General features: G+C 36.7%; 1 protein-coding gene across 2 annotated transcripts in view; it reads left to right on the forward strand.

Annotated features, from left to right (window-relative positions):
- DHX29 (DExH-box helicase 29) overlaps window positions 1–12,526 on the forward strand; it is a 44,906-nt gene that overhangs the window by 2,014 nt on the left and 30,366 nt on the right. For both annotated transcript variants that reach the window (XM_019414249.2, XM_019414250.2), the window contains exons 2-6: window positions 5,255–5,328; window positions 6,724–6,837; window positions 8,814–8,943; window positions 9,655–9,797; window positions 11,730–11,855. In XM_019414249.2, the coding sequence (XP_019269794.2) occupies window positions 5,255–5,328; window positions 6,724–6,837; window positions 8,814–8,943; window positions 9,655–9,797; window positions 11,730–11,855 (587 nt within the window). The remainder of the gene's footprint in view (window positions 1–5,254; window positions 5,329–6,723; window positions 6,838–8,813; window positions 8,944–9,654; window positions 9,798–11,729; window positions 11,856–12,526) is intronic.

Below are 12,526 nucleotides of genomic sequence, written 5' to 3' on the forward strand. Positions count from 1 at the left end.
CTACCTCTTATTTTTCTTCCTCTAGTTTGTCCTGCCTGCAGTCATCAGATTAATATTGAAGAAATGCTGCTTTGTGCATAGCACTTCTCAGTTTGTTTCACAGCGTCTGCACTGACTTTGTGATTAAGTCCAAACCATTCATCTAGCATCTAAGACTCCTTTTCCAGCCTTGTTACTAATTCCTGTATTTACCTATAGCAAATCTAATGTATTTTCATTGTTCCAAATGCAGGTATTGACTTTCTGCCTCCTTGTATTCTTGCCATTTTCTCTTAACGGAATGCCATCTGTCCCAAACACATCTATCCCAAATAGTGAAATCCAATAACGCCCTTCCCAAATGTCAAGAGAGAAAAAATGAGAGGTTGTCTATGAAATTTGTAGGAAAGATTTTATAACTAAGTTCATATATATAGCACTGAAAATAAATCTGCTGTGCAGACTGTGACGTGATTTTTTTTTCTGTTTGGGTATTTTTATATAACATGATAGGCCTACTTTGGAGGAAAAAACATTTCTGAACTTGTTTTAGTTGTTAATGTAAGTGTAATTGTTCTACTTCCCCTCAACTCTTTTCAAAAATGTGAAGGATTGTACATAGCATTAGTTTCTCAAAATTGTCCTGTCACATAGAGGGAGAAAATCTCTTCTGCCATGAAATGACTCTTGGCACAATTCTCAGTATTCTCTCACTCCTGTTTTTTTCACGTCATTTGTTCATCAGATAATTTTTAAATTGCTACTATGTTCTAGGCAAGACTAGGCCCTGGAGATACCACATGAACTGATCGAGGGAGAGGACTAACAACTGTAAGGCTGGCGTTTGTGAAAATCCTTAAGCCTAGCTGAGATGTAAAAATCCTAAGAGGGAAACAAGACTAGGGGGACTAATGTCATGAGTTAACTCATAAAACCATGATAAATATTTTTCAGAGTCATCCAAATAAAACAAAAAGTGCAACAAAAATCAGAAAAGTGACTTGGTAAAGAACGAATTAAATAGTAGAGTCTGTTTTTGCTCAGAACAGGGATGGCTTCCCTGAGGAAACATCTATGCTGAGGTGGTTGGAAGCATCCAGTTATTAGAAGATCTGAAGACAATGTTTGAGGCTGAGGGGACAAGGGCAAAGGCCCTAAGATGGGAACAAGTTTGGCATGTTAACAAAAAAAATAAAAAAAGAAGAAAGTCCATGGGTAGAATGAAAGAGAAGGGGCTAGTGTTGGCATTAAATGTAGGAGAGACCTTAGGTAGTTTACATTTTTAAAGGATTAGTCAGGTGGCTCTGGCAGTATGGACTTCCTCACAGACCCTGACTGCTCAGATTGTATCATTTCATCCTCATTTATTCTCTAGATACCCTGTATTTCCCTTTCACAGTTTATTTGCATAGTTACTTAATGACTCCACTAGTAATTGAGCTCCATGAAGACAAGGACTGCGTCTTATTTATCCCTGTTTAGATCCCTTACCTGGTTCACATCCCCTTACGAATGTGTACTGTTGGTCGGAAAGAAACCAAAATGCCTCAGTACACCTGTCACCAGCGCTAGCAACTCAAAGTGAGTGTATTAGCAATAGTGGGTCATTATAATCACTCCGTGATACAAAACAATACATTATAAAAGGAATATGTTGTGAAAGAAAGAGTAGTTGGCAACAACACATTGATTTTTTGGCTGGTGTGGTTTTTTTTTTTTTAGCAGAGTCATCTTGAGGAAATCACTTTTTCTGTGCTTCAACTTTAATAAATATTTTTTAAAATAGTGTGCTGTGTTCTATGAACTATCATTTCTAAATTTGAAATCAATAATACTTTTGCCTTGGATATACTGTACACTAGCATCCTTATTTCCAGTCAAATTTACAGTAACTCCCTCTGTCTGAAATAGAAAACCACAGTTTATGGAAAAATGTCTTCAAGTAGCTGTCCTAAATCCTGTACACTTTATTTGGCAAAAGAATGGGACCCATCTTTGTTCCATGGCCTAATGACTTAGAATTGCATTTGAAAATAGAGTTACTAATTTCTAAGTTTGAGTTACTATTTTCTTCTGGTGCCTTCACTTTTTGCTAAATAACACATTAGAATCTGGCAGTTACATGGACATTCTGAAAGTTGGCAGCTGACAAGAAAGGAGACTACAGAATCACCAAGTAGAAAATTAGAGCAGTTTTGGAGGAATTGAGTAAGGTCAGTCTTCTTACTAGCTCTGCAGGTTTCAAGTTAAATTATAGATATTCATAATAACACATCATAAAAAGGTTTGGATTTTCTTGATGGTACTGTGTATATAACAGGAAGCATAAATATATTTTGGGAAGTTTTCCATCAAATTGTTTAAGATGCATTTCAAATTCTGAAGCTTTCGTTCACACTCATTAAAACTCTTATATAAACATGTTTTAAGAAGAAGAAGAATTCGAAATAGAAAGGGCCTTACTTGATTTAATTGGTACTTTCTCTGTGGCAAGATCTCATTGTTGCCTTAGTTCCTTGGCCTATTGATTAAAATGAAAACATATCCACTTTTAGAGACCTTTAATTGCACCCAGTGAATGTGCAGCAGTATCTGTGTGCATTCCCTCCCTGGTTTTCTGGGGACTCAGCACTTCTTTTATTTGCCCTCTGGAAGTTCACAATATAAGCTGACTTCTAAGAAGTGATATGGTTGTTTGTCTTAGGGAGAGTGGTTGGAGAAGACAAAGGAGAGCTTATTTCAATCTTCAACACAAAAAATTATTAAAGGAATTTATAATTTCACCTCCATCAGTAACACATCAACCTTGAATTGCTTCTCAGTATAGTCTTGGTAATAAACTGCTCTACCATCTGTACCTTTCCCAAAAGGGTTGTAATTGGATCCCCTCAGTGGTTTTTGGGACTTAGAAACTCTGATTAGTATGCAAAATTTGTGAATAAGTTTACTGCAAATGATGAGACTTCACAGAAATGGTTAAGGACTACTGATATGTACTCGCATTTATGACTATTGACTTGAGTTTATGAGCAAGGTTACTAGAATTAAAGTTTAAGACTACAAGATAAGGAAATTAACCATAATGTGCCAGAATTGTCCCTATCTTTTCATATACTCTAGGTAACCTTGGGTACTTCCTGTAGAACTAGCATAGAAATAATTCAGGGAACCACTGATGTCTCTAATTCAGACTGCCCAAATGTAAATAGTTACTCTGAAAAACTTTTTTCTTTTAAATTTTTATTTCAATGTTTATTTTTGAGAGACAGAGACAGAGCATGAGTGGGGGAGGGGCAGAGAGCGAGAGGGAGACACAGAATCCAAAGCAGGCTCCAGGCTCTGAACTGTTGGCACAGAGCCCAACGCGGGGCTCGAACTCACAAACCATGAGATCATGACCTGAGCCAAAGTCGGACGCTTAACCAACTGAGCCACCCAGGCACCCCAAAACTTTTTTCTTTTAAAATGGCTAATTATATTAAGTAGCATCTTAAAAGGAAAACTCTTAAGTCAACAGAGACCCAAGTTTTTGACCTTTAAAATCATAATAAGCAACTTATAAATTTAATGTTTAGGTTTCTCTCCGAAAGTAAAAAAAAAAAAAAATCCTTACTTTGAGATTTATTAACAGCAGAGTAAGTAGATGTTCTAAGATTCTAGGAGTATTCTTATATAGTAGTGGTTTGTCAAGTGTGTTCAAGGGATCCTGTGGAATTCTTGAAACCTCTCTGTCAGGGTCTCCATGAAATGAGAACTGTTTTCATTAATCTAAAATGTTATTTGCCATATTTGTACTCATTTTCTCATGAGTGTACAGTGGTATTTTTCAGTGGCTACATGATGATAATACAGAAAATTGAATGGAGAAACCAGACATTAAGAGATTTGCAAAAACCCAAAACATTTTTTGGGGGGGTTTGGAAAATGTAGGTATTTTTCATAAGAAGTATTTATATTATAGTGGGTTTGTTCTTTTTAATGAATTAATGAGTATTTAAAAATTTTTCCTTTTTATAACGTGATGTGTATCAGTGTTATAATTCACATAAAAAGTATTTGGGATCGTCACTGATTTTTAAGAGAATAAACAGATCATGAGACTAATGGTTTGAAAATAATATGTGTTCCTTCATGGTTACTCGTTAGAGAACTGATGATATGTATAGTGTTTCTCTTGGCTGGAACAGACTTGACAACTGTAATGGGTATAGTAGTATCATTCCCACTCCCCCACCCCCATCTCCCCAAAGTTCATTTCTACCTGGAACCTCAGAATGCAACCTTATTTGGAAATAAGATCCTTACAGATAAAATTAGTGAGGGATCTTTCATCTTGAGATGGAATCATCCAGTGGATAGTGTCCAGAGAAAGGAGAGAGATATGTGAACACAGACACTAGAGACTAAGGCCATGTGAAGCCCCATGTGTAAAAGGCAAACAAGGCAAGCAATTCCTGGGATTACCAGAAGGATTACCAAAGGATTCTTGTCTAGAACCTAAAGGGAGCATGGTCCTAGCAACAACTTGATTTTGGACTTAAAGCCTCCAGAATTGTGAGAGAATATGTTACATTTGGCCAACCAAGTTTGTGGTAATTTGTCCTAAGAAACTAGTACAGCAACCCTTGGACTCAATAGGAGAAGATGAGGGGCGCCTGGGTGGCTCAGTCATTTGGGCATCCGACTTCAGCTCAGGTCATGATCTCACAGTTCGTGAGTTCGAGCCCCGCGTCAGGCTCTGTGCTGACAGGTCAGAGCCTGGAGCCTGCTTCGGATTCTGTGTCTCCCTCTCTGCCCCTCCCCCACCCATGCTCTGTCTCTGTCTCTCTCTCTCAAAAATGAAGATTAAAAAAAAAATAGGAGAAGATGACAGGAGCTGCTGCCTCATTTATACTTTAGGTGGGAGTATTTCTCTTAAAAAATAACCATCTTCTCTGCCAGGAATCTAATATCCTCTGAGAGATCTTGCTTCAGTTAAGTGCCACGCAGAAGAGCATCTGACTTTGAAAATATAAAGGTGAACGTAGATTTAATTTAAAAAATATACAATGCCTTTGCTCTTTGTAAGTAACTTGTTAACCTTGAGAATGCTAATTGGTAAAATGTTTGTGAAAATTTAGAGGCAGTATTGCTGACTTGTAGATTGAGTTATTTGGTGAAGTAGGGAAAAGAGGTGAAATCAAATATTTAATGTTTAGCAATTTTTAGAGAAAAAGTAATGTAGTAATTATTAATGATTAAACTGCCTTGACTACTTGTTGTCTGTTATATACAGGTCCGAAAATTTATAGTTTTAATTCTACAAATGATTCTGGAGGTCCTGCAAATCTGGATAAATCTATTTTGAAAGTGAGTACTGAGGTCTTGAGTCATTTCAAGAAATGTTCTCTTTGAAAAAGAAAGAAAAAGGTATATTCTTAAATAAAAGAAATGGTGTATTTAAAATTTTTGTAATAAATTAATTGCTGATTTGTACTAAATAGATGTAAATCATAACATATATGTTGAAAGCCTGTGGGAACTTAAGGAAGATGTGGGTAAGATCCAAATTAAAAAAAAAAATTTTTTTTTTAATGTTTATTTTTGAGAGAAAGAGGAAGGAGAGGGGAGAGAGAGGGGGACAAAGAATCTGAAGCAGGCTTCAGGCTCTGAGCGGTCAGCCCAGAGCCTTATGAAGGTCTCAAACCCACAAATCATGAGATCATGACCTGAGCTCAAGTCGGATGCTTAACTAGCTGAGCCACCCAGGTGCCCCAAGATACAAATCTTTAAGGATAGCATATGCATCCTTTCAGACCTGGTTTAGTATACATTTCCAGCCTCCTTTCCATTATTCTTCTCCACTTAAAGTTTTAGTTTAAATCTCATTGTTCCTCCAAGTCCCATGTGATTTTATGACTCTAGGCTTTTGTCAGTGAACTCTCTGCTTAAAGTGACCTGCTTCCCCTTCTCCATCTGTCTGTCACCTCTGGAGCCTCTAAGAAGTCCTTCATAACTCACCAGTTTTTCTTGTGGTCCCATTTTTTTTTTAATAGTTGCCATGCTGGTTTACAGTGTATCTTTTTATATAGGTTTCCTGTGCTAGACTGATTTCTGTAGTATATTTTTGAGCATAGATCATGGTAGGCATTCAGTAAAGATGTGGTAAAGGAAAGGTACATGTTTGTAGGTACATGTTTGTGTATTCTGAAGTTTAAAGTTTGGAAAGAACATATGAAACAAAAAAATGGAATGCAAAGTGGCTAATAGAAAAACAAGATCAAACATTGGGAGCCAAAAGAATTTGTGTTACCTAATTATTACTATTTATATAGTATTTATTTTTGTTTGATATGTGTTCTTTTTAGTGTAACATCCATTCTTTAAAGCTGTTTGCTTGGGGTTTACATTAAGCAGATTCCTGGGCTCCATCCACAAGGATTCTGATTCAACTTTACGATCAAGCTTAGGAATCGGTCTTTATGATAGCAATTCGAAGACAGTGCAGCTTCAGAGGGTTTGTAAGGGATTTCTTCCTTGTCATATGTTGCTTTTTTCATATCCCATTTTTTCTTAAATATGTGGTACAGATATAGTCCAATGAATGGTGGTCTAAAATATAATTATTTTACCTGATTTTAGTGGAAATTCTTGGATTGTTGGCAGGGATACAGAAAACTATGTGATTTTCTTCTAATCATTTATTTATTAAATATTATGTAATAATTTAGATTCTAATTGATAGGACCTTTTTGGCTTCAACAGGTGGTAATTAATCACAAACTAGAGCAAAGAATTATTGGAATGATAAATGAGCATAAAAAGCAAAATAATGACAAAGGAGTGATTTCTGGAAGACTTACTGCCAAAAAATTACAGGTATTTTGCAAACTTTTTTTAAGTTGCGTATTTTTTTTATGTTTATTTAATATTTATTTTGACAAAGAGTGCATGCATGAGTAGGGGAGGGGCAGAGAGACAGGAAGAGAGAGAATCCCAAGCAAGCTCCATGCTGTCAGCACAGAGCTCAACACAGAGCTCGAACCCACAAACCATGAGATGATGACCTGAGCAAAAATCAAAAGAGACGCTTAACTGAGCTACTTAGGTGCCCCCACTAAGTTCCTTATTTTTAATGGAGCATTTTTAAGCCTGTTCTACATTGTAAGATAGTGAGAAAAAATGACATTTTCAACTCTGTTGAGATTTTATGTAGATCATTGCCATCTGCAAAACTAGGGAAGGAATTGTGCCATATACAAGTACACACATTAAAATGGTGATGTGAAAACTAAATTACATTCCACAAATTATATTAGGCTCTATAGTGGGCACTTTGCTTACATTTTCTCTGACACAACAATACCAGAAGATACTTTGACCCATTTTTCAAATGAAGGAATCAGGGCTTGGAAAGATACTACATAAGCTATAGTCTGCAGTTGTTAATGAGTAAGTAGTAGAGTAAGCACAGTCTGGATTTGAACGAAATTCTCTCCAGCTCTGAAGATCATGCTTTAGAAAGTACATTAAGATGCTTTACTTTATAGATGAACATGTTCATTGACGCACTAATCGTAAGAAAAAGAGAAAACATCCTGAGTGGCCACTAATAGGAAAAGGTATGATTATGATACACCTACCTAATGAAGTATGTAACTCTTAGAAGTGATGAAGAGTTTCTGATAAGTTGGGAAGATGCTAATGTTACAATGATTAAAAAAATTTTTTTTTAATGTTTATTTATTTTGGGAGAGACAGAGCATGAGCAGTGGAGGGGCAGAGAGAGAGAGGGAGACACAGAATCAGAAGCAGGCTCCAGACTCTGAGCTGTCAGCACAGGGCCCAATGTGGGGTTCAAACGCACAAACTGCGAGATCACGACCTGAGCTGAAGTCGGATGCTTAACTGACTGAGCCACCCAGGTGCCCTGCTTATGTTATAACATTAAGTGAAATTTGTTTTCACAAGATCAGAAAAATGACTGATAGGAAACACTACATTGCAAACAATATCGTTGGATAGTAAGAATATGAGCAGTGTCTCCAGGTCCTTTTATTTATTTATTTATTTTCTAGGTCCTTTTATTTACTGTTTTAATTTTTTTTAAAATGTTTGTTTATTTTTGTGAGCAGAGGAGGGGCAGAGAGAGAGGGAGACACAGAATCTGAAGCAGGCCCCAGGCTCTCAGCTGTCAGCACAGAGCCCAGTGCCAGGCCCAGACCCACAAACCGTGAGAACATGACTTGAGCCGAAACTTGATGCTCAACCAGCTGAGCCACCCAGGCACCCTTTGAGGTCCTTTTAAAATTTATCCATAGTTCTCAAATTCTCAATCTGGTAAGCATATTTAACTCTTCTAACTAGAAGAGAGAAAAGATATTTTTGAAATAATAATTTGTATCAGAATTTCTTGTTTAAAATGAGTGGGCTACTGTGTGGCCCAGTAGCTTAAGCATCTGACTCTTGATTTTGGCTCAGGTCATGGCATGAGTTTCAGTCTTGCATTGGGCTCTGTGTTGATAGCATAGAGCCTGGTTGGGATTCTCTCCCTCTCTCTCTGCCCTCCCCTGATTTCCCTCCCTCTCTCTCTCTCTAAATACATAAATAAACTTAAAAAATTTAAATGAGTGGGAGAGGGGCACCTGGGTGGCTCAGTCAGTTAAGTGTCCAACTTGTGATCTTAGCTCAGGTCTTGATCTCAGGGTTGTGAGTTCAAGCCCTTGATTGGGCTCTGCGCTGGGCATAGAGCCTACTTAAATAAATAAATAATAATAAAATGAGTGGTAGAATAAAATTAGTAATAAAAGGAGAGAAAATTGACAGAATGACTTTTTTGCATTTCCCTCTTACAGGATTTATACATGGCTTTACAAGCATTTTCATTTAAGACTAAGGACATTGAAGATGCCATGACTAACACACTCTTACAGGGAGGTGATCTCCATTCTGCCTTGGATTGGCTCTGTTTAAATCTTTCAGATGGTAAGTAGTATTATCATTAAAGTCTTTCATTTTCTAAAGCCCTTCTGAAATTCAGAATTTGTGATATTTGTATCAACCTCTACTTAAAATTTTTTCACTGTCTTAGAATTATTTTTTGAATGTTCTTACCCTTTTCTGCCCTTTGTAGTATATTCTCAGAGGTTGTAGTCCATGCAAGAAGAAATTTTTTGTGCATTACTTTCAGTTGTCAGTAGTCATTTTATAATGCACTTCATAGAACACATTTTTAAAGTTTGCCTACCTGTTACCTATCAGACTGTCTCTCCTGGTTTTGGTTTAGAAACTTGGGCCATCTGGCTTTGGATAGTTTTAATAACCAGAGAGTCAAGGTTGTCATCTTTATCAAGAACCTAGAGTGCAAATTGCTTGTATGACTGATTAAGGATCCTGCCATATACTGTAATAGGCAACCAAAGAGTTGGGAAGGGTTCAAATCTTTTTTTGAAAATTTAGGAGCCTAACACATTGAGAGTGAAATAAATGGCCAGTTAGAGGTAGGCTGTCATCTGATGAGTGTTCGCACTTTGACAATAAAGTCAGATTCATCATAGGATTTCTATTCTTGGGGAGATGAGCGTGGAAGAAAATTAGGTGCTCTTTGTTTAGCCAGGATTTTTGTGTATGATGAATGTGTATGTTTATGTTTTATATATCATCTGTATGGTTTTTTTTTAAATCCCAATTTTTAAGATGCACTTCCTGAAGGATTCAGTCAAGAATTTGAAGAGCAACAAACTAAAAGTAGGCCAAAATTCCAGTCTCCTCAAATACCAGCCACTGTTTCACCTCCATCGCAACCTAAAATCAAAAAACCAGAAGATACTAAGATTAAGGTAATTTAAGAATTAAACACATGAAGTTGTATAGAAATCAGAATAAAGTGCATTATAGCAGTTTATGAGTAGAAATACTAGGTTGCAATAATGTTTTTGCTTATTGAAGAGAATTAGTTTGCCAAACTTTTCTGTCATGGTTTCGGTAGTCTATTGCTGCATAGCAAACCACCCAAAAATTTAGTGACTTAAACCACCAGTTTATTTCTTTTGATTCTGCAGTCTGGACCCGGGTTAGCTGTTTAGTCCATCTGTTCCCCAAGTTGTCTTACTAGGCTAGAATATCCAAAATGGTTTCTTACTTATAGGGCTAGTACCTCAGCTGGGGGCTAACCAGGCATCCTTCTTTCCATGTGGCTAACTTATGTTTCCTCATATATGATGGTCACAGGGTGGTCTGATTTACTTGGCATCTGGCTTCTAAGACCAAGTATTTCAAGATGATAAGCCCCAGTCTATAAATTTCTTACCAAGCCCTAGCTTGTATCTTGGTAATGTTTCCTTGGTTGAAGCACATCACATGGCCAATTCCAAAATACGTGTGGAAGGGGATTACAGCAAGGAGTCAAGACTGGAAGGTGTACTTCATTAGGGTGTTAAGCTTAAATACACTGCGTATCGCACCTAGAGAACATTATGCTAAGTGAAATAAACCAGTCACAGAAAGATAAATACTATAGGATTCCACTTAAGTGAAGTATCCAAAATAGCTAAACTCTTAGAAGTGGAGAATAGAGTGGAAGTTACCAGAGGCTGAAGGGAGGAGAGGGGAAAATGGGGAAATGTTGCCTAATCATTTAGTTTCAGTTACACAAGATGAGTAAGTTCTAGAGATCTTTGTAACATAGTGCCTATAGTTAACAGAACAATATTATGCACTTTAAAATATGTTCAGAAGATAGGTCTCATGTTATGTGTTCTCACCACAATCACCACTCCCTATCCCCACTAATCCATGTGCACATAAGAACACAAGGAAGTTTATAGAGATGATGGATATGTTTAGTATCTCAATTGTAGGTATCGTGAATGTACACATATGTCCAAACTCATCAGAATGAGTTTATGTATACATTATGATAAGTTAATATATAATTGATATATTAACATGTACATTAGATATGTACAATTTTTTAAAGTTTATTATTTCGAGAGAAAAAGCATATACATGTGAATAGGGGAGGGGCAGAGAGAAGGAGAGAAAGAATCCCGAGCAGGCTCCACGCGGTCAGCAGGGAGCCCGAGACAGGGCTTGATCCCATGAATGGCAAGATCATAACCTGAGCTGAAATCAAGAGTTGCATGCCCAACTGACTGAGCCACCCAGGCACCCCAAGTATGTACAGTTTTTAAATATATGAGTTATACCCCAGTAAAGCTTGAAAACAAAACAAAAACAAAAATCTGGAAGCATTATCCCCATAAAACCACTATTTTTAAGGAATAGCACTAGTTGGTTTTTTTGTTTTTTAAACATTTTATTTTTTGAGAGAGAGGGAGAGTGAATGTGTGATCAGGGGAGGGGCAGAGAGAGAGGGAGACACAGGATCCAAAGTAGGCTCCAGGCTCTGAGCTGTTAGCCCAGAGTCTGATTCAGGGCTCGAACCCACAAACACGAGATCGTGACCTGAGACGAGGTTGGATACTCAGCCTGACTGAGCCACCCAGTTGCCTGGAGTAGCACTAGTTTTTAAAGTTCTCCTTATTGTTTTGCCTCTTTATATAGACATACCTTTTTGATTTTGAAAGTTTAGACTTCTTAAAGCAAGGTGGAATTCGTTTGTCCTTCACAGAACAGTATATAATATGATTTTATGAGGTTTACGTGTCTACTGTTTCTGAGTGAAAAAAAAATAGTAAAAACAGGGACACTTGATAGTTTGACACCTTTTTCTAACTTTGGTTTTTCAGATATTTGTTTTTCCTTTCTAGCCAAAAAAGGAAGAAAAAAATTTGGAAGTAAATATGAAAGAATGGATTTTGCAGTATGCCGAACAGCAAAATGAAGAAGAAAAGAGTGAGAATTCTAAAAGTTTAGAAGAGGAAAAATTTGACCCTGTGAGTTAGAAATTTGTATTAGGCTTTTAGCTGGCTATTCATAGGCAACATATTTAACTTTTCTGTAACTTAGTTTTCTCATTTGTAAATTAAAGAAATACCCACCTCTAGGAGTGGATGGAAAGATTAAGCAAAATAAAACCTAAAAGTAACAAAATAAAAATGGCACAAAGTAACTGTTCAATAAGCGTTACTTACATTTCCTCCCATCTTTAAACATATAATCATCAAGTATTTTGAAATGATTATCATTTGTAAGGAGTGTGCTAAATTCCTTGGATAATAAAATAAAGGCACATTTCGTTACAAAAAAATCCTTAGTCTGGTCAGAGAAACCTAGATATAAGAGAAACTAAAAATGTAAGGTTACATGAAAACAAGTTGTAGGAAGAAAATATTATAATACGTGTCTGACAGTAGACTTTAGAATTTATAAGGAAGTTTTCAAAGGACAACAGATACTTCACAAAAATAGACATATGGATAGCCAGTAAACATGGAAAAACAATTTCAAGATTACTAGTCATCAGAGAAATGAAGATGGAAACTGCAGTTAGATCCTATTGTATATTCATCAAAATGGCTACAATTAAAGAGATCAGTAATACCAAGTGTTGGGAGTGCATGGAGCTGCAGGAACACTCAGACATTGATTGTGGGAGTATAAAATG

This window comes from Panthera pardus, unplaced genomic scaffold (assembly GCF_024362965.1).
Source record: "Panthera pardus isolate Hobbes unplaced genomic scaffold, ASM2436296v1 HiC_scaffold_2, whole genome shotgun sequence".
In the NCBI taxonomy this organism is placed as follows: Eukaryota; Metazoa; Chordata; class Mammalia; order Carnivora; family Felidae; genus Panthera; species Panthera pardus.